Raw genomic sequence first — 22499 nt, forward strand, 5'->3', positions numbered from 1 at the left:
AAGGTGGCCACCTCAACGCCATGCTTAAACTCACCCAAATACTGCGTGTTGAGCCTCCAGCTCAAATACCATTGCCACAGTTTTTTTAATCCATACAACTTACAAGAAAAACAGAAGCATTCCAAATTCTAGTAAATGACATGCAAAAAATAAGTAAAGAAAACAACATAAAATCACAAACGCACAAACAAAATGATTCAAATGGTTCACCCAATAAAGCTGTATTGATAGGCAAGGGTAGTGAACAAACTTCACCAATTATATAAAAAAAATTTCCCAACCATAAAAAAAATTATGTCTAATATAATAACTTAATATTATAAATTAAAATAAAATTAATTTTGATAAATCAATTTAATGACTTAAAGCTTAAACATAATTTAACTTAATATTAAGTTTTAACAAATATAGTTTTAATTAAAAAAAAAGTTTCATTTGAAATGATTTTACTATATCTTGGTTTTTTTTTTTTTGGAAATTTTCATTAGGATTGCAATATGAGTAGGCCCAAGCCATCCAATCTAGAGCTCAGGTTGACCTAGACAAAATTTGAAGAGCCTCGTCATTGTCATTCTACTGTATATAATCCTAATCCTTGACTGACTTAGATTTAGAAAAAGGAATGAGAAAATCAAAACCACACACACAAAAACAAAAGGGAAGAAAGACTATGCATTGAGCGAGTGGGAGGAGATGTATTCTATCGTGGGAAAAGAATCTGAGTCCACGTCTCTCAAAGTCCACTCTCCACAGCGTGGTCTCTGGAGTAAGAAAAGAGAGACGAGGACCAAAGAAAAAGCCAAAGGAAAATTGCAGCTGGGTTTGATGCCAACCCAACAAGTCACGGACTCGGCCCACACCTAATCCCACAGTCCTCACTCCTCACCCCGAAACGGCTGATTCCACCGCTATTCTCGCCGTCTAACTTCCTTGCAATTTCTACATCCTCTATCATACAAATATGCTCATCTTATAAAAGAAGTATGCACCATACTGTGATATTTCACGTCACATTTTGATGATTATATTCCAAGGGCAATACACATACTGCTGCATAAACAAAGGGGCAAATTTCAAGGAACAATTTTTAGTTTCACAACAAACATTTTCTTGACCATACAAAAAATAAGGGGAAATTATTGAAAGCTAAAATGGTACTGGTAGAAGAGAGGAAACAAAGAGATGTAAGCAGGGCAACTCTCTTTTGTTAACATCTCTAACATTATTACAAGCGCTTTTCCAAAAGGCCAATCCCCGCCCCCCACCAACCACTAATCGTACCTAAATCATCATCATTCCTAATGATAACCCTTATAGACTCTCTACTTTTCCCTCCCAGACAACTTTTATTCATTTCCTTTTTCCAAATTCTCACCCCTGAAATCCTGAAAAACCAAAGAAGAAAAATCTCAGCAATATTTTGCTTTTGATCATTGTCTATCATTTTTTTCCTTTTCCTTTTTTCTATGTGACTTGAGCATTTCATCATAAGATTACAGGGGCTTCATCAAGTGTCAGTGAGTTCATCCCCGAGGAACATCCATCTCCCGGTGCTTCATTGCAGGAGGCGCCGGCCAGTGCTGCTTCTGCGGTGGATACAGGCTGTTCCTTCGCCCTGGTGCCGCATCTACAGTGATTATCAACAAGATGTTTATTGAAAAAAAAAGATCAATTATCAAAGGGAAGTTTGTATAGTACCATGTTGCAGAGAGAAACGGCCACCCAGTGATGGTGATACAACACCCATTTCATCAAAGTTGAGTTTCAGGGCCTAGGCTACTCTGGCTGGTATAAGGGCAGTGGAGCATCCTGATTAAACCACGGGACACAGCAATTAGAACAACTCCCAAGTGCCCATTAGAAAAAGGAAAAATGAGAACATGGGAAAGCAAACGGCAAAGATGCAAGAAGAAAATATGTGAAAAGACCCGACAAGTGGTCCCAAAAGAACTATTTCGGTTCACATTGTCAGGTTATATCCAAGAAATAAAAAAAATAGAAACCAGAAGATTAATCAGAATCTTTGAAATCAAACCATGCCATGAAAAGAATCAAAATTCAAAGCAAGTTGTGGATATTTAATGCAGTGGAGGTGTATTTTTAAATGAATAGTAACAGATCAGATAGAGAGAGAAGACAATAAGCAGGTTAAGAAAAGGCTCAAACGACCCAAATGGGCGAAAATGGTACCCTGTTTCTTGCGTGAATCTGAAGGGTTGTCGGTTCCACGAGGCAAGAAAACACCGGTGCCACAAGACCCACTTCTGGAATCAGACCCAGGAAGGAAAATGGCCCTCAGACCATAAAGCTTGAAACAAAAACTGTTTTAATTCAATTGATTTACCCCAAAGTCCACAAAAATTAATATCCAAAACAAGAGCTGAACACTTGTTGCATGTCGGATTCCCCACGGTGAGTTCCGATGGAGTTGACAACCAAGTTCTACATGATGAGCTAAAAAAACGTTTGGGTCGAGCCATCCCCTCCACTTCTTCACGAATCATTTGCTGCATATTGAAACTGCTATGGTGTTTAGTTTGAACGAAAAAAGAAGATGACATCACAGTGAGACTAGGTGCTGCTGATCTAAATGTGCATGTGTGGAGGGATAAAGAGGGAGAATTAATGGACGGGAAACATGGATATCATTATGACAAATGGGTTTTGGGCAGCCCAAAGCATGGGCTGTGTCAGAAGAAAGACGCTTGATGTCTGATGAAGGTGGTAGGGATAGGTTTTTTTTGATTGCCTAAAGAATAGGTTGTTGCAGGGTATGGCATGGTCTGAAGTACTTGTCTTGAGCAACTAAAAATAAGCTTTAAAGAGAGAGTGGTATGGCAGATACGTTTTAAGCCATCTGAAATATGAGCAGTAGCAAGTAGCAACAAAGCACAATTGATAGGTGAGAGAAATGGGAAGCTAGGCTAACGACCTATGGAGACTATTGATGGACGGTTGATGCATGGGTTAGTTTAAGGTGTGTTTGGTATGTTTTAAATTAGATGAAATCTAAGTATAAATATTTCGTAAAATCATACAAGTTGCATATTTGTTTTTGATTTAGAAAATTAATTTATTTTATGTTTTGATATGTGAATTTTAATATCATATAAACTTTACTTATGATTCATGATATCTAAAAATAATAACTATTTTGGCATGTTTATTATAAAAAAAAATACACATTTTGTTTTATATTTTAAGACATGAATTAGATAACCATAATAAACTCAAATTTTAATTTTGTTTTTGGTTCATAAAGTATTAAAAAGAGAATTGCTTTGATATATTAATAAACTAAAATCTTTATTTTGATTTAGGATTCCTGTGATGTTAAAAAATTAAATTATTTTATCATAAAATAAGGCTTTGAATATATATTTAATAACCTTAACATATTATTTCTCAATTTAATCATTCAATATATTGATTAATACCTCAATTTCTATAATTTATAAGATAAAGTTAACCAAAAAACTTGAATCTTATTAAATCATTCTTAAAAAAGAAAAAAAAAGAAAAAAAAAAGAAAAAGAAAAAGAAAAAACTCATTCCAATTCATTATCAAAACCTTATTGTATTTTATATTTTTAAAGAATATGATATCAATTATTATATTATTTTAAAACATGAATTTATTTGTAAGAATTAAGGTTTTAGAATTCTAGACAAACCTAAATATGCTGTAAATCAATAATAATAATAATAAAAAAACAAAGTCCTAAACTAATAATTAGGGGTCACTACACACAAAATAGGGATCCACTTAGTCTCTCCAAAATATCTAATTAAAAATCCAAAACTAGTGATCAATATAGTCTTAGTGGACCATCAATTAATAAGAGCTAAACACAACTTAAAAAATGACCACAATTGCACACTAAAGCATCAAAGGATGTAGGAGGACAATCCTATATGGAATGTGTCAAGAGAACAAAATACAGGGTTTATAATATTCTAAGAAAAAAAAAAACACATTACCATATACATAATCACTTTGTAAAAAATGTTTTCATTAAGATTATAATTGAAATGTTGATATAGAAATTAAATAAGATGTAGAAATTCATTATGTTTCTTATATATTATTGTATTTGGATGCCATATTAAATTATAAATAAGAATTCATTGGAAAACAAATATAAATCTTGTTTAACTAACTATCAAATGAAAACTAGATGAAGCAAAATATAATTTTAAAGTATTGTGTTTTCCTTTATTTGTATTTTATAATTTTTAATTTATTTAATCTTTTCATGTTTTTTTTTTTTTTTTTAAAAAGGCAAAAAAATTGCTCTTAAGAAGCTCCCTATATTGTTAATGAAAAAACAATTATCTGATAATGTTGTTAATTTCTAAAAATAATATTTAGTTTTTAAAAATGAAACTATATTTTGAATGGTACGGTGGAACTATTACAAAATATTGTTATGATTGACTAAGTTTTCTTACCTCATAAAACAAAAGGTTCTCTCTCCAACTACAAAATGTCTGTTTTGAGATTACTTTATTTTATTTTTTTCTTATTTTCTCTCCTTCCAAGCTTTCTTTTTGTTTTATGATTCTCTAAGCATAATATGTGTTTGTCTTTATATTTATTATAATAATTATAAGAGATGGATGAATGCACCTCCCTATTTCAATTTTAATTTTGGATTATTGGTCAAGTTGTAATACCATTATATATATATATTATTTCAATTCTTCAAAGTACAATGATCTTTCTCATTAGCCATTTAAAAAATATATATATTAATACAATAAGCTTTAAAATTTCATTTCCATCTTGAATTTCTCGAATAAAAGATTCTATTAAGACAATTAGAGGAGAGAATGTATCTAATCAACCTCCAATAGGCTAAGAACGCACCTCTTTTCTCACAAATTTTTTTCATTGTAGGAGTATAAGGCTTAAAGGTATTCTTTTCTAAATTGTCCATGTAACGGGGGTCCATCGATGACTCCCAACCAATTAAGGTTTAGGGCATCAAGTTTTAAGGATCTTTCAACCACTAACTCCTCGGATTTTACCCCGGACTTTTGAGAATGAATTTTAATACCCAAGCACCTACAGTATGTTAAACTCCACCTATCCACCCTTGTAACGAGCATTGAGGTCGGTGACTCCCAACCAATTAAGGCTTAGGGCACCAGGTTTTAAAGATTTTCACCATATACCCCTGAGACCTTGCTCGGGTTTCAAGGCAAGCAAACATTTTTTCTTTCTTTCTTTTACAAGGTGTCCCAACACTATTAAATGAGGTCAAAGGTACCAAGTCTAAAATTTTCCTAAGTCAAGAGGGAAATAGTTTTTCATCTTATAATCGAACCTATTGTGCACAGTGTGTGGATAGCTTAAAGTGGAAGAACTGAGGTTGAATTCAAAAGAAGTTTCAACAATTCATCAATTTTAATAAGCATAATACAAAATCTAAGTCAATTAAAAAGACAAAAATTCAATTTCTCCCATTTTAGTTTTGAAAATTTTTCCTTAATAACCATGGAGAGTAGAATAAAAAACTTAAAAATTTTAAAAATTAAACAAAAAGCAACTAAATTACCAAAATAACTTAGCATTAATAGCAATACTTACTTCCTCAACTCTCCCCCCAACCAAGCTGAACATTGTCCTCAATGTGACAAAAGTGATTAAAAAATAGGAAGGAAGTGGTACCTCCGTGACATGGAGTCTGAGTCATATAGGAGAAACCACATGTTTCAAAAAAAACAAAAGAATCAGTGAGTAGAGAAAATAGAAAAATGCCAAGTTTAAACAAGAATTGATGTCTATATATGATGCATCATCAGTAATACATCCAATCCCAGAATATAAGACATCAAAACATGGAATTATGTATACTAATATAATAAGTAAATACAAAAAATAAAGAGATGATCAAGTAATGGTAGAGTCATGTGGAGCTGATACATCTGTGGTGGCCTCTTGAGTGGATTGGATCAGGATTTTGACTTCTGCTCTAGTAGTCTCCTTAGATGGCATAGTCTCCTCAACTGGAGCTCTCAGTTGGTAGCTATGGGATTTGATAGTTTAAGGAGGTTAGAAATGGAGTGAAAGTCTTCATGTGTGTGATCTCAGGGTGCGCGGGGCTCTCCTCTTCATATGCATGGTCGTGGGGCTCTGTTGGCATTTTAGCAACTTCCTTTGGCTTTGCAAGGTGTTTTTGCAAACCTCCCTCCATTTTGCAAGTCAATTTCGCAATTTGAAGGCCATTTCGATGCTTGGAGGTGATTTTGCAGCCATTTCAAAGCTTGGAGATCATTTCACAGCAAAGTGGCATTTTCGCAGACTATTTCGCAGCCTAAAAGTGTACGGGGCTTCCAGAATAGCACTCGTGTGCTAAAAAGTGGTTTCGCAGCTTCGAAATACCCTGCGAAATGGAGCTTTGGCTGCGAAATTGGAAGTTTTTACGCTTTGGGATTTCGCAGCTGTTTCGTAGCTGCGAAATGAGGGTCACTGTGCTGCAAAATGGCACTCGTGTGCCAAAAGTTGGTTTCGCAGTTGCGAAACTCCCTGCGGAATGGGGCTTTGGCTGCGAAAATTAGCTTTTTTTTTTTTTTTTTGGGGATTTCGCAGCCATTTCGCAGCCGAAATGAGGGTACTGTGCTGCGAAATGGCACTCATGTGCCAAAAGTGGTTTCGCAACTGTGAAAATTTTCGCAGAGAGGGGCCTGAGGCTGTGAAATGGTTTTGCAGCAAAGTGCCGATTTGGCAGAGGCTGCGAAATCTCGCAGACCCCTGTTTTTGCACTTTTCTTGCTCCAAATGATTTTCCTTCAATTTCTTTTGCAATTCCTCCTGATTTTGATCATCCAAAAACCTATATTACATCAAAACAAATTAGAATTAAAGCATTGAAATCAAAATTAAAGCATTTAAATCAAAATTTAAAACATTGAAATCAAAATTACAACAAGTAAAAAAAAAAAAAAAAAAACAAAAAGATATGGACTAGCTAGTCTTTAAAAAGACTAAGTCCATAAAAAAATTTGATCCTGATTTAGCTTGCCCGGATTCCATATGAAGTTTGCATCTCTCGCTTGGGGCTTGCTTTGTATGATTTTCCCTTGGGGGATAGGTGGAGGCATGTGTTTCTTCATCAATTCTTCCTTGATGACTATCCTTTGTGGTTCTTCATTTATATAGTCATCTTTCTCTATGCTTTTCCCCTTTTTCTTTCCTTTGATTTCCTCCCTATTTTCTTTCTCTGTTTCACTCTCTACCTTATGCTCTAGCTTACATGTGGGCAGATCAACCTCTTGAAACTTCAGCCACATAACTCATGAAGTTCATGGTAGTTTCTATCTGTATTCAATATGGCATGCACAACTAGCAATTTGTGAATTAAAAACAGAGAAAACAAAATAAAACAAAAGAAAAACAATTCAAAGAAAAAAAATTAAGGTAAAGTAAAAACTAAATAAAAGGTATACTAAAATATGAACAAAGAAAAATAAATAAATAAAAATAGTTAGTAAAAAAAAAGAAAAGTCACCAAACTTGTGATGAAGATCACAAGTACTCTAGAAAGGTGATATCACTGTAAAGTAGCACCATCCCCGGCAACGACGCCATTTGATTCATGCCCAATTGGTGTCTCAGCTGATTCGTGTCCAGCTGGTGCTCCTTGATTCCTAGCATCCTGCAAGTGTAAAGGCAATGTTGGAAAAGTTTAGAGTAGAGCCTTGGAGATAGTGGAGTCACGTCATCAGCATCCTAACTATCAAGTGCTTAAATGTTGCATGCTAGATGGGAAGTGGAGACTACTTATAGGCTATAGGATAGTGGAGAAAATGTCATCTCTCCAATCATCATCCCTAAATTGTTAGCTATTTATAGCTTGTCAAAATATTGAACATTACCACCCAATCGGTGGAGAAAAAAAATAAATAAAAAGCGCGAAAAAAATCCATATAAAAGGTGCTGAGTAGGAAAAAAATCCATAAAAAGTTGTTGCTATATATTTAAACGTTTTTGATATATATAATTAGAATCAAGGATAAAAATACCAATAATTACGAATATATTGGTACTTCGATTTTAGGGATATATCGAAAATATCATAAAAATATCAATGAATATTTTTTCACAAATATGGGTGGAGCAAAAATTATTTAACATTCATAGGAATGCTCGGAAAAACTGTAAAAATGATAAAATAAGCAAGAATACACATTTTGAAATTATTTTGTAAGTATAATTGACATAGATGTGATAAAAAGAAAAAAACATAGATAAACAAACATATATCGGTAGATTCAATATTTCAATTTTAAGAATAATAAATATGTATTTTGGAAATGTATAAAGTTAGAATAGAGTTAAAAAATATTTGTTTTTATTGAATAAAAATAATTTATACATATGACATTGCAATAGGACTTAGCATCAAAATGAAGATCGATATGGTTCTCATATTGTTAGATGAAGGGAGCCTATTTTGTTGAAGACAATATTTATTTTCAAAATTTTAAAATACTTTTATCATAACATGTTTTATTACATTTTAAATGAAAAATGAAATTAATTTATATCAAATATTTTATTTGAGATTTATTAAAATTATTAATAAATTATCTTATGAAATTAATTTTAATTTCTAAAATATGGCCTTTAGAAAGCAAAATTGCTGATTTCATCAAGCGAAATTTCTCATAATTTGTTTCATTGTTTTTTTTTTTTTGTACTAAATCTAAAAATAAAAAAGCCACCCACTTCCTTTGACTCGGCCATGAAGAAGCCATTTTTGAAGTTGCCTTCCACAAGAGAGAATCCCTAAAAAGGCCATTGTTTCCTCTGCCACTCTCATTGAAGTTGCCTTCCACAAGAGAGAATCCCCAAAAAGGCCATTGTTTCCTCTGCCACTCTCATTCAACGCAGGTACTAATCTAATAAGTTTATTATTACTATTATTATTATTGCAATCCCCATTTGATTCCCATGAAAATCCATCACAAATTCCATTTCCAGGAAGATTCTTCCTCTGTTGATTTCGGAGACAATCCATGCAAAACCCCCATGGAAAACCATAAAAAAAAAAAAAAAAATGCTTTTTTCTTTGCTCTGTGTGGTTTCTGGATGTGTTGTAAGGGTCTCTTAGCTTTTGTGCCATTGGATTTAAATATTATGAACCCTAACTCCACGATTTTTTAGGCAGGCTGAAAAACTCAACCTTTACCTGCAAATCATGGTCATATTATTGAATAGCATGTTATGTCTTTTTTTTTTTTAAAAAAAAAAAAACGGACAGATTTTGTATCCTGTGCGTGGCTTGGACTAGTAGGAAATATCGGTAAATTTTCCGAAAAATCGGTAAAAATACCGATTAATATTGAAATATCAGATAGATTTTGGAAAATTTACCAAAATTTCTGTGGACCAATAATTGGTTACGAATTTTGTGTTGGAGCCGGCTGATCAATGATATTTCTCTCCGAAATAGTATTTTATTTATAATTATTATGAAAACAATGATAAACAATTTATTAAAAAACATGACAAATTTTATGGTAAAATTATTTATTAATAAAAAATTGTTTATATGAAAAAGATAAACATTAAGTATGAAAATTCTAAAATTATTAAAAGAAAAATATTATAAAATAAATATCATAAATAAATTAAAATGGATATTTTATAATTCTAATTTATTTATTACAAAATTCATTATAAAATATTTTATTGCTATGTAATAATGGTCCACAATTACCAACCCATTGTAGAAATAAGCAAAGCTTTCTCAAACTGCATGGGTACGTAATGATGATCCTATCTTTTTATCCAAAATGTAGAACAAGAAACATGAAACCTGGATGAGAAAAAAGGAAACAAACAAAGGGAAAAAGAACTAAGAGTTTTAATGGATATTGATGTTCTATTTGTTGTTTAAAAGTTCATATCCTTGTACCAAAAATGCAGGTCCTCCTAATCATGGGTTAGTTTTTTAATTTCTCAATCACTAGAGGACAATTTCAAGGGATAAGCCTTGTTAAGGTAATTCTTTACTCTCTCCTGTTTCTCTCTCTCTATACTTTCCCATGAAACTCTAACTTGTCAATACTTCATTTTTTTTAAAGGAAATTGAACATATATAATCAAACTTGTAGTTGAGTTATTTGATGGTTAGTAGATTTGGTCTAGTGGGTGGGTTTACTTTTGATTTAATTTGATTCCATTGAATGTGACGTTGATGACTTTATATTTTGAGTATTAACTTTTGTTTGTTTGTGGCCAAGTGTAATTAAATTTCTCTACTCATGAGTTTTCAAGTAAATATATTTCTTTTTTCCGCTACTAGGCAAATAACAAATATGTTAAAGGAATTAAATGTATTTCATTTTAATGTGTTAAGGATACTTAGATAGAATTTAAATAAGTTCATGCATGAAACATTAGACTTCCCGTTCTAGCATCCTTGTATGACAAAAATTTCTCTTATTACATGCTAAGGACATTTAAGTTGTCAAAGAATGCAAATGGTTCATTGATGAACTAGTTTGATGTTGACAACTTCTAACTTAGTCTAGCATGTGAACGAGACTTTTTTTCTACAAATGATGCTTGAATTGTCCAATTGGACAATATAAGGAAAACATAATATCTTTGAAGTTACGCTCTTATGCTTCATTCATTTTTTAGAAATTTCGACATTCGTTCCTTTTGTTCTCTGGGTGCATATTTGGACAAGGCTGAATAATATGCCTTCTCCATTTTGTGTACTTGGAGAACTATAGGGAAATGCTGTCGAAATTTTTCTAAAATGAAACGAAACAGAATAGTAGTTGACATGTAGGGATTATGTATTCCTATATGGGATAGGAACCACCACCTAAACTAGGAAGTTGGAGATGTTAGAATGCATAAGACATGTAGTATAAGTTGATATTAGTTTAACAAGATAGAATCATGAGAGTTAATTATGTTTCTTGGTTTAATATTTTGATATATAATTTTATTTTAATTTTACGGAAATTTGCATAATAAATTATCTTTGACGATTCGAGAGTGAATAAAGACTTAAACAAATGTAAGATATATTTATTTCTCATTTGCATGGTAGCACATCAACTAGATAGGATCATAATTCTATAAGAGAACCACATTTATTACTTTGGTTCAATACGTAATGAAATTAAATGTATTTAATAAGATGAAATATCATGAAGTAATAGAAATTTTAAATTGATAATTTGTGGCATTAACTACAATGACATGAATTGAATAAGACAATTTTTATAATTAACCATCCCACTTTCATATACTTGTAGACAACATGGATATATTACATGATGAATCCTTTTGATATATGATACAACATTAACATTTCAAAAGTGTTAAAACAATTGCTTTTGTAGACAAAGAAAAAAAAGGTCTAATGCATGGAGCAAGAGCCCTTACTCTTAACAAGTTGATTCTAATGTTAAAATTCCTCATGATTAATTCATTGTGTATTTGAAAAGTAGAATGGATCAAAGTTGGATGTCTAAAGATAGAATGTCAAGGGAGTATGAGGAAGGAGTTGAATACTTCATTAATTTTGCATTAGAACATTGTCCCAATCAACGTGGAATTCGTTGTCCTTGTATGCGATGTGGAAACTTAATACATCATACACCTAACAAGATTCGGGAACATATGTTTTTCAATGGAATTGATCAGAGTTATTGTACATGGTATTGGCATGGAGAAGCAGGTCCTACTAGTAGCCAACCAACTGAAATGGCACAACGTTATGACACGATGGATTGTGGTGACGTTGCTAGTACAGTAGAAATGGTTCATGCTATAGAAGATGAGTTTATGACATACCCAATGTCATTTAAAAAATTGCTTGAAGATGCTGAAAAAACCTTTGTATCCTAGTTGTATAAAGTTCACAAAACTTTTTGCACTAGTTAAATTGTACAATGTGAAGGCACGGTATGGTGGTCAGATAAAAGCTTTTCAGATTTACTCCAAATATTAGGGGATATGCTCCCGGTCAACAATGAGATGCCCTTATCCATGTATGAGGCAAAGAAAACATTGAATGCATTAGGGATGGAATACAAAAAGATATATGCATGCCCAAATGATTGCATACTATACAGGAATGAGTTAAATGAAGCATCTTCATTTCCTACTTGTGGAACGTCAAGGTGGAAGGTAAACAAGCAGGGGCAAGAAACACTAGAGGATCCCTGCAAAAGTGTTGTGGTATTTCCCACCCATTCCTAGGTTTAAGAGGATGTTTCAATCTCCCAAAATAGCGAAAGACCTAAAATGGCATGCACAAGGAAGAGAAAATAATGGTAAACTTCGACACCCAATGGATTCCCCAACATGGCAACTAGTGAACCAAATGTGGCCTGAATTTGTTTCGGATTGTAGGAACCTTAGACTTGCCATTTCAGCAGATGGTATCAATCCTCATAGCTCCATGACCAGTAGGCATAGTTGTTGGCATGTTCTCACAATAACTTACAACCTTCCCCCTTGGTTATGCATGAAGAGGAAATTTATGATATTATCTTTACTAATATCAGGACCACGACAACCTGGTAAGGATATCGATGTTTATTTGGCACCATTAGTCGATGATTTGAAAACATTGTGGGAGGTAGGGGTGAAAGCCTATGATGCACATCAACAAGAGTTCTTCACATTAAAGGCTATTTTGTTATGGACGATTAATGATTTCCCTGCATATGGAAACTTGTCTGGTTGCACCGTTAAGGGATATTATGCTTGTCCAATATGTGGTGAAGAAACAAATTCACATTGGCTAAAACATGGGAATAAGAACTCATACACCGGGCATAGAAGATTTCTTCCATGCAACCATCCATTTAGAAAGCAAAAGAAGGCATTTAATGGTGAACAAGAGTTTAGGTTACCTCCAAAAGAACTTACTGGAGATGAAATATTTACAAAGGTTGATATGATTCATAACTCATGGGGGAAAAAAAAAGGCTAAACAATGTGAATCCTTTGCTAATCCGACAAGTTGCTGGAAAAAGAAGTCTATATTTTTTGAACTTGAATATTGGAGATATTTTTATATCCGACACAACTTGGATGTCATGCATATAGAGAAGAATGTTTGCGAGAGCATCATTGGAACTTTGCTTAACATTCCAGGTAAAACAAAGGATGGAGTAAAGTCTCGACTTGATCTTCTCGAAATGGGCTTAAGGCCTGACTTAGCACCAAGGTTTGGGTTGAAGCGAACTTATCTTCCTCCTGCATGCTATACTCTTAGTAGAAAGGAGAAGAAAATAGTATTGCAGACTTTAGCTGATTTGAAGGTTCCAGAAGGTTATTGTTCAAACTTTAGAAACCTTGTGTCCATGGAAGAGCTAAAGCTTAATGGTCTTAAGTCCCATGATTATCATGCACTTATGCAACAACTACTACCAGTAGCAATAAGATCCGTGTTGCCTAAGCATGTCAGATATGCCATTACAAGATTGTGTTTTTTCTTTAATGCACTTTGTGCAAAGGTGGTGGACGTGTCAAGATTGAATGATATACAACAGGACATAGTGGTGACTTTGTGCTTGCTAGAGAAGTATTTTCCACCTTCCATCTTTGACATCATGCTTCATTTAACAGTGCATTTGGTAAGAGAGGTTAGATTATGTGGACCAGTGTATATGAGATGGATGTACCCATTTGAAAGGTACATGAAAGTCCTCAAGGGTTATGTTCGAAATCATAATCGTCCAGAAGGGTGCATTGCTGAGTGCTATATCGCAGAGGAAGCCTTAGAGTTTTGTACAGAGTATTTATCGGGCATGGATGCAATTGGGATTCCTTCTAGTATGAAAGATGAATGGAAATGTGGGAAACCATTACTTGGTGGTCGTGCAATAACTATTCATGATTACAAATTGGTGGAGCAAGCACATCATTATGTTCTACAATACAACCATTGTACAACCGTTTATTGAGTAAGTGTCATATATGTGAATATTTGATTTTAAAACTCTAACTAATGTTTATACAAACCATGACTTGCCTATTTTTGCTTGATAGTGAACATATGAAATATTTGAAGACAAAATATCCTCGTCAATCAAAGAGAGTGAAGTGGCTAGAGGATGAACATGTGCGCACATTTAGTTATTGGCTTAGAAAAAAGGTATGAAACTATTCATACTCCCCTTAAAATTTAATGCTTACAAAATTTAAATTACATTAACTTACATATCATTAATGAACCTTATAGGTTTCAGATGACATAAGTAAGAAAGAACCTATTGAAAAGGAACTTAAGTGGCTTGCACAAGGACCAAGACAACAAGTTCTTACGTACCCTGGATATATCATTCATGGTTGTCGTTACCACATCAAGAACCGTGATGAGGCACGAGTCAACCAAAATAGTGGTGTTAGTATTGTGGCATCGACCATGCAAATTGCAAGTTCCAAAGATAAGAATCCTGTGCTTGGTGACATGTGTTTTTATGGGATTATCACAGAGATATGGGACCTTGATTATAACATGTTTAACATTTGTGTTTTTAAGTGTGATTGGGTTGATAGCAAGAATGGTGTCAAAGTTGATGAGCTTGGTTTTACATTAGTTGATTTGAGCAAGATAGGACATAAATCAGATCCTTTCATTTTGGCAACGCAAGCCCAACAAGTTTTTTATGTAGAAGATCAAGTTGATCCAAGATGGTCTATTGTATTATCAAGGCCAAAAATGGAGTTGTTTGACATAGAAGGTGATGACAACATAGCCGACAATTGTATGGAGCATCACCCATTTGCGAATGGGATGCCTAATATTAAGTCTTTTGATGAAGTTGAAGATTATGATGAAATTTGTATGCGTACTGATTGTGAGGGGATTTGGATTGAAAATTAAGCTTAATACTTTTTTTTGGTTGTGATTGTGATTACTAAGTGTATTATGTGATTTTTGAGTTATTGTTAATATACAATATGATGCTCAACAATGTTATGTTTTTATTTTATTCTTGTCAAATATATTTTTATTATTATATACTTGCTAAGCTATTCTAAATAAATGTAGTTAGCATCATATTTATATATTTTGAATAGTTTGAACTTTCATTTGAGCTTAATTGATATGTAGTTAAATAAATGTTGCTTATATGTTGATATTGTATGTTTAATTTAAGATTAGACAAGATAAAGCCATTACTCACTTATTTCATATTGATTCAACTTTTAAATAATTTAAGGGGTAATTGCATTGAAGGTTTCCATAGATTTGAATTAAAAACTTTAAATCAAAGTGTTAAACTACGTACTATGCAAAACAAAGCAAAAGGTTTTATGGGAAGATAGATTGAATCCACCAACCCATAATGAACCGGTTTGAAACATTAATAAATAACATATATGAATTAACTGTAAACATAATAACAACCTACCTTATATGAAGTTGATCTTCGTTAGGAGTCATCTAACAATGGAAAAATATGTTTTAATTGATAGTTGAATATTCTTATTTCCAACTGAAACGGTGTATGAATACCATAATTTTTATTTTCTTGCTCCTTCCTTTGTTTTAGGTCACTTGTTTATGCTAGAGAACAAAACTTTTGAGAGATAATTGATCAAGTTGCAATTTTTGTGTAATTGAATAACATTAGTTTTAAAAAATTCAAATAAAGTTTCATTAATGTGAATTTGGTGGATTTTTGACTTTATGTGAATTTAGAGAAAATCTTCTTCAATTTATTTTACTTCAACGAATGTAGTCTTTGGTTTGTTATTGTTAACTATTAGTGACATTACTCCATCCTCAATATTGTGTAAGTGAAGCCATGTATCCTAGAATCATTAAAGTTAAGGCAACCACATCTCATTACATATGATTAATACTTATATGCTTAATAGTAGGAAAATCAAACACCTTGCAATGCATCCTCAACCCACACTCTTAAACTTCATTTTATGAGTATTGCATCCTAACTAGAAACATGCATTCCAATTAGGACCTTATAACAGTAGTGACTAAAATAGATGTAATTTAACTAAGCTATAATGGTAGAATGTGTGTGTGTGTGTGTGTGTTTATAAGATAAGTCATGGTAATTTTCTTTAAACTCGATGATATGTTGTTGTTGAGGTTTAGCAATAGATTAGCCTATTAATTTTATGCATATTTCATAATCAACATTTAAGATTAATTTTCATGTATTGCAAAGTTTGTACAACAATGATTTATTCATACTTATGAAATCATTTCGTAACTAATTTCTTTAGATTTAGTTGAGATACATTTTCAAGTGTTGTTTATTATTGCCTAATTCTGAATTATTTGGGAACTTGGGAGAAAAGTGCTACATTTTTACGGATGGCTCCACCAAGAAGAGATAAAAAGCAGGTAACTATTAAAATATCATGTTTTACTTTTGAATGTAAGATATATATATATATATATATGTATGTATGTATTATGAGATTAATCATATTCTTTTGATTGTCATGTAGATGGATGAAAAGGAAGGAAAACAGAAGATTACTTCACCAAAAAGGTTAAGAGGCCCAACTTTAAAACCTGAAATTGCTAAAAAGAGAAGTGAAGGACTGAAAATTGACATTCAATATAATGATGATGGTGAGGGAGTGGGTGAGGGATATGTACAGCTTGTATCATACATGGGTGTGTTAGCACGAACCATGGTGCCAGTTTATCATACTGATTGGAGAGTAGTGCCTGTGGAATTGAAGGAGAAATTATGGGATTGCGTTAAGGTATATAGAAATCTATTGAAATTATTTTTCTATATTTTGTGTAGACTGACATGATTATTAAATAATCAATATCTTCTTATAAAGTATGTAGTAATCTAATGAAATTATTTTCCTTTATTTTGTGTAAATAATCAAGATCTTATATTTTAGGGTGCATTCTTGGTTGATGAGAATAGCAAAAACAACGTCATATCATCCATTGGGACTAGCTTTAGGTCATTCAGGCACAGATTGACAAAAGAGTATATCCTGCCTTATAAGGATAAGCCCGAGTATCTTTTGCAGCCACCAACTGAATATAATTACATTCCAATTGAAGACTGGAGAAAGTTAGTGGCTAATAGGTTGTCAAAAGAGTTTCAAGTTAAATAAAAAAAATGAAAAGAAAGGAGGGCAAAATACGTTTATATTCATCGAGTGAGTAGGAAAGGATATGCAAGACTTCAAGAAGAATTGGTAAGTTGAATTAGTATTTTTATTTTGTTGGACATTTACTTTTGTAAAGTTTAATTACTTCACTTTTTTGTTTTTTGATAGATGCAAAAGACAGGTTCGAGGAAACCTATTGATAGATGGGTCTTGTGGAAGCTAGCAAGATTGAAAAAAGGTGAATATGATGAAGTTACGAGGCCTGTAGTGGAAAAGATTGTAAGTTGTCAAACCTATACTTAGTTTTAGTCAATTTCATTTGTTTTTTATTTATTTAATATGACTTTTGAAGTATCTTATATTTTTTTGGAGGATGAGTTGACAAAGGCTGTTGAGGAAGAGAATATCACATGTGTTGGCCAAAAGGATATCCTCACTTTAGCATTGGGTACATTACAGCATCCTAGACGGGTTAGAGGAAAAGGTGGAAAAAAAAAGCCCAAACAATTCTTCAACACACCAAAACCCACAAAAACTCTTGAAGAGGAGGAATGTCAAAGGATGTTAATGGAGAAAGTCAAGAGCTTGGAAGAGGAGATCATTGCTTTGAAAGCTGGAAAAAAAGAACCCCTCACACCCCGCTCTGAAGTGAGCAGCACAAACATAAGGAAACAATTGTTGCAACATGAAGAAATAGGAGGAAGACTCATGATAGTGCTCATGTGGAGAACCTATCAGCACAAGGGACTCGAAAAGCTTCTCCACTAACTCAGGTATATATGCCTTTTTCTAAGTTAAATTTATAAAAACAATATATAAAATAACTATAATGAAAGACTAAGGATTACAAAATATGTTTTTACAGGTTTATAAATGCAAATTAGCTCTTGAAACTGAAGATAACATTGTTGCATATGGAACTTATTTACGAGATTCACAGATTTCCATTGATGGTGCTGATATATTAGTGGTCATCCTTTACCCTCTTCAACCTAATGCACTTCTTCCATTCCCACTTTCTGAAAACATTAGGACAATAAGGGAGGGTGTTGGATATGAGGTTTTGTGGCCTATTGCATTTGTGATAAATGATGATGATGAGGTGAATAACGTTATACCCAAACTTTCAAAGTTGAGTTATATTTTCCTACACTCTTGGTTTCTTTATTTTTCATTTTAATGTCATGCATCTATTTATGTGTTTAGGATGTTGGCAAGAGGAAGAATAAAATGAAGAAGATACAAGCATCCCCAAAGAAAATCAAATATGAGAATCCTAGAGATGTACAACTGTTTTCTAAAACAGTTTCAGCAATGTTGGAGGGTAAACCGGCACCCAAAGTTGACTTTCCAATCAATGTTTTTGGGATGAAATTTCAAACTTTCCTCTTGACAAGTGAAATGAATGATGTAATTTCTGCAAAAGAGTTGACTATGAATTGCATATGTTTCTATATTTGGTGAGATTTTGTTGTAAATCTTTATGTTACATTCATGATATAAATAAGTAGAAGCTGTTTTTTTTTTTTTTTTTTGTTAAGTAATTCTAAATTGGGTGATATTTCATTAGGCGGTTGCATGAACATCTGGATGAGACACTACAGGAGAAAATTATATTTATTCATCCAGGAATGGTGTCCAAGGTGGAACAATAGCCCCACAAATTGAAAAAAGAGCAAGGTTCATTGCTGATCGCCTAATTGACTCCAAATTGGCAGACTTGGTTTTTCTTCCATATAACCCAAGGTAAGTTGTTAATCATAATTGTTTTTAATTTCTTAGCCTTATAAATGCTATTTATCTAAATTATATGTTAATATATTGTAGGTTTCATTGGGTTTTGCTGTAATTGACCTCAAATCACAAATAGTCTACTATTTAGACTCGCAATTGCAACAGCCATACCAAGATATAAAAGATATTGTGAACATGTAAGCCTACCATAATTTTAGTTTTCATATCTCAAAATGAACACTAATGTAATCTTATTTTTTGTAGGGGGTTTCGAATTTTTGTATCTCAAAAGAAGAAAGGATCTAAAAAAGAGCTCAAGTGGATGGTTGTTGAGGTTACATTTTTTTTTCTCCTAAACTTTTTGAAGACTTACCTACATTTAAGTTGCTTTCTTGAATGAAAATTTACTTGATTTTTTTTCTCCTAAACTTTTTGAAGACTTACCTACAATAAATTTCAATTAATGTTGCATCTTTTCTCTTTGCAAGGTTTCGGGTGACATTTGCAGTTGTTGCAATTTTGAGATGACAAGATCATATGTAAGATCTTATTGTCATGCATAGATGCTGAAGTTTTGGATACTTTTGGGTACATACCTATATCTTTTAAAAGATACATTTGATGAAAGTACTAATTCATGTTTTTTTTTTATTATGTATGTTTGTTGGATTCTTTTCGCATAAATTTTGGTACATGTTAATATCATTTTAGTAAAATTTCAAATATAGACTTAAAGTAATGTTGTTTTTTTTTTTTCTTGCAAGAGGTTGGGTGGCATTTGTAGCACTTGCAATTTTTAGAGTATAAAATCATGTATAAATTCTTGTTATCATGCATAATTATTTAATTTTTGGTTCTTTTTTAGTAAATATCTTATATATATATATATATATAATAGTATAAGATCATGTATACTTGTTAGGTTGTTTGTGGATACATTTTGATATATTTAGGATACATATTTATATCTTTTTAATGAACTTTCAAACACAAATATAAAATAATGTTGTTTTTTTTCATACTTGCAAAAGATTAGGTGACATGTTTAATATACATTGGATGTAGATTTTATGAATAAAAAATGATACATAATCTATCTAAAGCAGATTTTACTTGGCTGTCTTAGTAATGCTACAAAATGAGTTTAACCTTGCCTTTTGTTAATCTTGCAGGTTCATAGAAATGTTATCCAACATAAAGGAAAGTGCCACTCTTCCTCTCCATTGAAATGGTGTTCACCATGGAAGGAAAGCTCCTCTCATCAATTAGTTTTTGGTTTGCCAATGCCATAACAAGTTAAGGTTAGCTCCTTGCTAGTGATTAAATTTGAGATTTCAAAATTTTCAAAGATCGTATCAACTGAATTTGGTTTAGGAGTTGAATGTCTTAGTCCTACATGGTATGCATTTTAAATAACACATCTTGTCTTTCATTTCACATCCATGGATTTGAGGTTGTAAACATGTTATCAAAATCTAAAGCTGCAGTCCTAGAAGTTGTCCCAAACAACAAAGGGCACTCACAACCAAGTAAGTTGAAGAATAATCTTTCAATGCATTTCTCTTTGGTTATTAATGTGTTGTAGTACAAATTAAGGTCATAAGATAAGTACATTATGAATTTTGTATATACAAACAATGGTCTTTGCTGATCTGATAAGATGTCTTATTTGTTGCACACCATCATGTTATTACTACAGATCATTCTTCTTCTCTGTTATAATAAAATAGGATCTCTTTCAAAGATGGAAAGGTCAATTCACCTCGAAACTTTCTTGCTAGTACCCACTTCGAGGTTGTTCATAAAAATCAAATGACTCTCTTCAATCCCCCATTTGTATATGGTTTTCTCACCTTTTGGACTTCAACTGCTTCTCAAGTGCCATCTTCTAAGTCATATATCAAGCAATCTAAATCAGGAACATACCTTGATTCCTTCATATGCCCAATCAAATTTTCCAGAACTTGATATATCCCCTCTATTTTGGGGCCCACCTCATCCCCAACAACAAAACTATAGACATGATTTCCTACCTCGACCCAGCTCCTACCAGTCTCCTTCTTATTTCCCATTCTTTTCATCAACTTTCTCAGTCTTACAAACTCCCCACTTACCATCAGCTGCATATATATTTGATAGCATCACATAAGTCCCTGCCATATTAGGCCTCAGATCCAATATCCTGTGAGCAGCTAATTTTCTGGAATTGGGAAACCTGTGTGCTTTACAAGCTCCAAGAAATGGCCCCCAAACGCACTCATCAGGCTTGAATGGCATGCTCTCTATGAGTTCATAAGCTTCCTCAACTTTCCCAGCACGTCCTAGCAAATCCACTTCACACCCATAAATCTCCTGGTCTGGACTAATGTTATAATCACCCACCATTAATTTAAAATATCTCAAGCCTTCATCTACAAGTCCAGCATGACTGCAAGCACTAAGAATGCCCATAAACAAGACTCAGTCAGGCTTAATATCTGACCTGACCATCTTGTCAAACAATTCAACAACCTCTTCTCCATACCTATGAGTCTCATACCCAATCACCATGGTAGTCCAAGAAACCAAATCTCTACGAGACATACCCCCAAAAACTTGGTGCGAATCAACAATATTTCCACATTTGGAATACATGTCTATAAGGGCGTTAGACAAGGCCAAATTCCCATCAAGGCCTCTTCGAATAATCCTCCCATGAATCTGTTGTCCACAATTCAAAAATGCTAAGGTCACGCAGGCAGCCATAATGCTGGTAAATGTGAAGCTAACTAAGATAAGAAGAAATAACATGTAGGATAAATCACTCAAAGAGGGTATATCCGAAGTCTCCAAAGAATTTGACACTGGTCGGATAAATTTTATACTTAAACTGAATATAGAATGTCTACCCACCTGGTTTGAGTGAAGATCTAATGTCCCTAAAAGAGAAAGTGCCCCAATCTCTGCTGGTAGCAAAGACAACACGTTATTCTTGAAACTTGAAGCCACAACAACTAGATGAATATCAAATATAAAAAGATTTAAAATGAAAGAAAATCTACGTACACCAGACACTCCCAAATATCTAAATTTTTTTGCAACAAGGAATAAGAATATGACCCCATATAAAACTCTGCAAGGGAACAACAACCCTTTATTGATGTTGGTATTGATGAAATTCCTACATAACTCAGATGCACATGTTTCATTAGAAGAGTTGAGAGAAAATAGTTCAGATAAAAGAATATACTTAAAAACCACTATTAATTCCTCTAAAACTTTATATACGTACTGGAAAAACCTTGTAGAGACTAGATTCACTCACTGTTCTGATGAAAGTTAAGACGAATGGGATGTGAAAGCCTTCCAATATTCTCTGGCAAGCCAGTCAACAAGTTTCTTGCTATGAAAATAGCAAGCAAACACAGTTTTGAGAATACTTTAAGTATATTTAAACAAAGAATCAGATATTGGTGGCATCAGATAAAGGACTATTTACATGTCTCAGTTGGATTGGATATTTCATATCCCGCGATCAAGGTGTTCCATGTGATCAAATCCCTTTGATTCATTTCATAGAAATATCTATTTGCTTCAGAGAAACAACTACACCTGCAATACATGTCTAGTATAGAATTCATGACAGGAAGATTGGATTCAAACCCATGTTTAGTCACTGCTGA

At 32.9% G+C, this 22499-nt stretch overlaps 1 protein-coding gene and 1 long non-coding RNA gene across 2 annotated transcripts; one reads left to right on the forward strand and one right to left on the reverse strand.

Moving 5' to 3' along the window:
* Positions 1 to 1001: 1001 nt before the first annotated feature.
* LOC117919069 lies at positions 1002 to 2353 on the reverse strand. The gene is made up of 3 exons (XR_004652009.1): positions 2191 to 2353; positions 1699 to 1809; positions 1002 to 1627 (listed from the first exon to the last, which is right to left on the reverse strand). It is a non-coding gene; the product is annotated as an uncharacterized LOC117919069 (long non-coding RNA).
* Positions 2354 to 13079: 10726 nt separating this feature from the next.
* On the forward strand, positions 13080 to 14872 carry LOC117918124. Its single transcript, XM_034834648.1, has 2 exons — positions 13080 to 13892; positions 14228 to 14872. Exons 1-2 carry the CDS (start codon positions 13080 to 13082, stop codon positions 14870 to 14872), a joined length of 1458 nt encoding a protein of 485 aa, XP_034690539.1.
* Positions 14873 to 22499: the final 7627 nt, after the last annotated feature.

Source organism: Vitis riparia, chromosome 7 (genome assembly GCF_004353265.1).
Source record: "Vitis riparia cultivar Riparia Gloire de Montpellier isolate 1030 chromosome 7, EGFV_Vit.rip_1.0, whole genome shotgun sequence".
NCBI classification, from domain to species: Eukaryota; Viridiplantae; Streptophyta; class Magnoliopsida; order Vitales; family Vitaceae; genus Vitis; species Vitis riparia.

What these genes read in the sequence shown, in the direction of transcription:
- LOC117918124 (XM_034834648.1), top strand. Translation starts at nt 13,080, where the DNA reads ATGCATATAGAGAAGAATGTTTGCGAGAGCATCATTGGAACTTTGCTT. An exon ending in CTATTCATGATTACAAATTG is followed by an intron (nt 13,893 to 14,227) that starts GTGGAGCAAGCA and finishes TGAACCTTATAG; the next exon opens with GTTTCAGATGACATAAGTAA.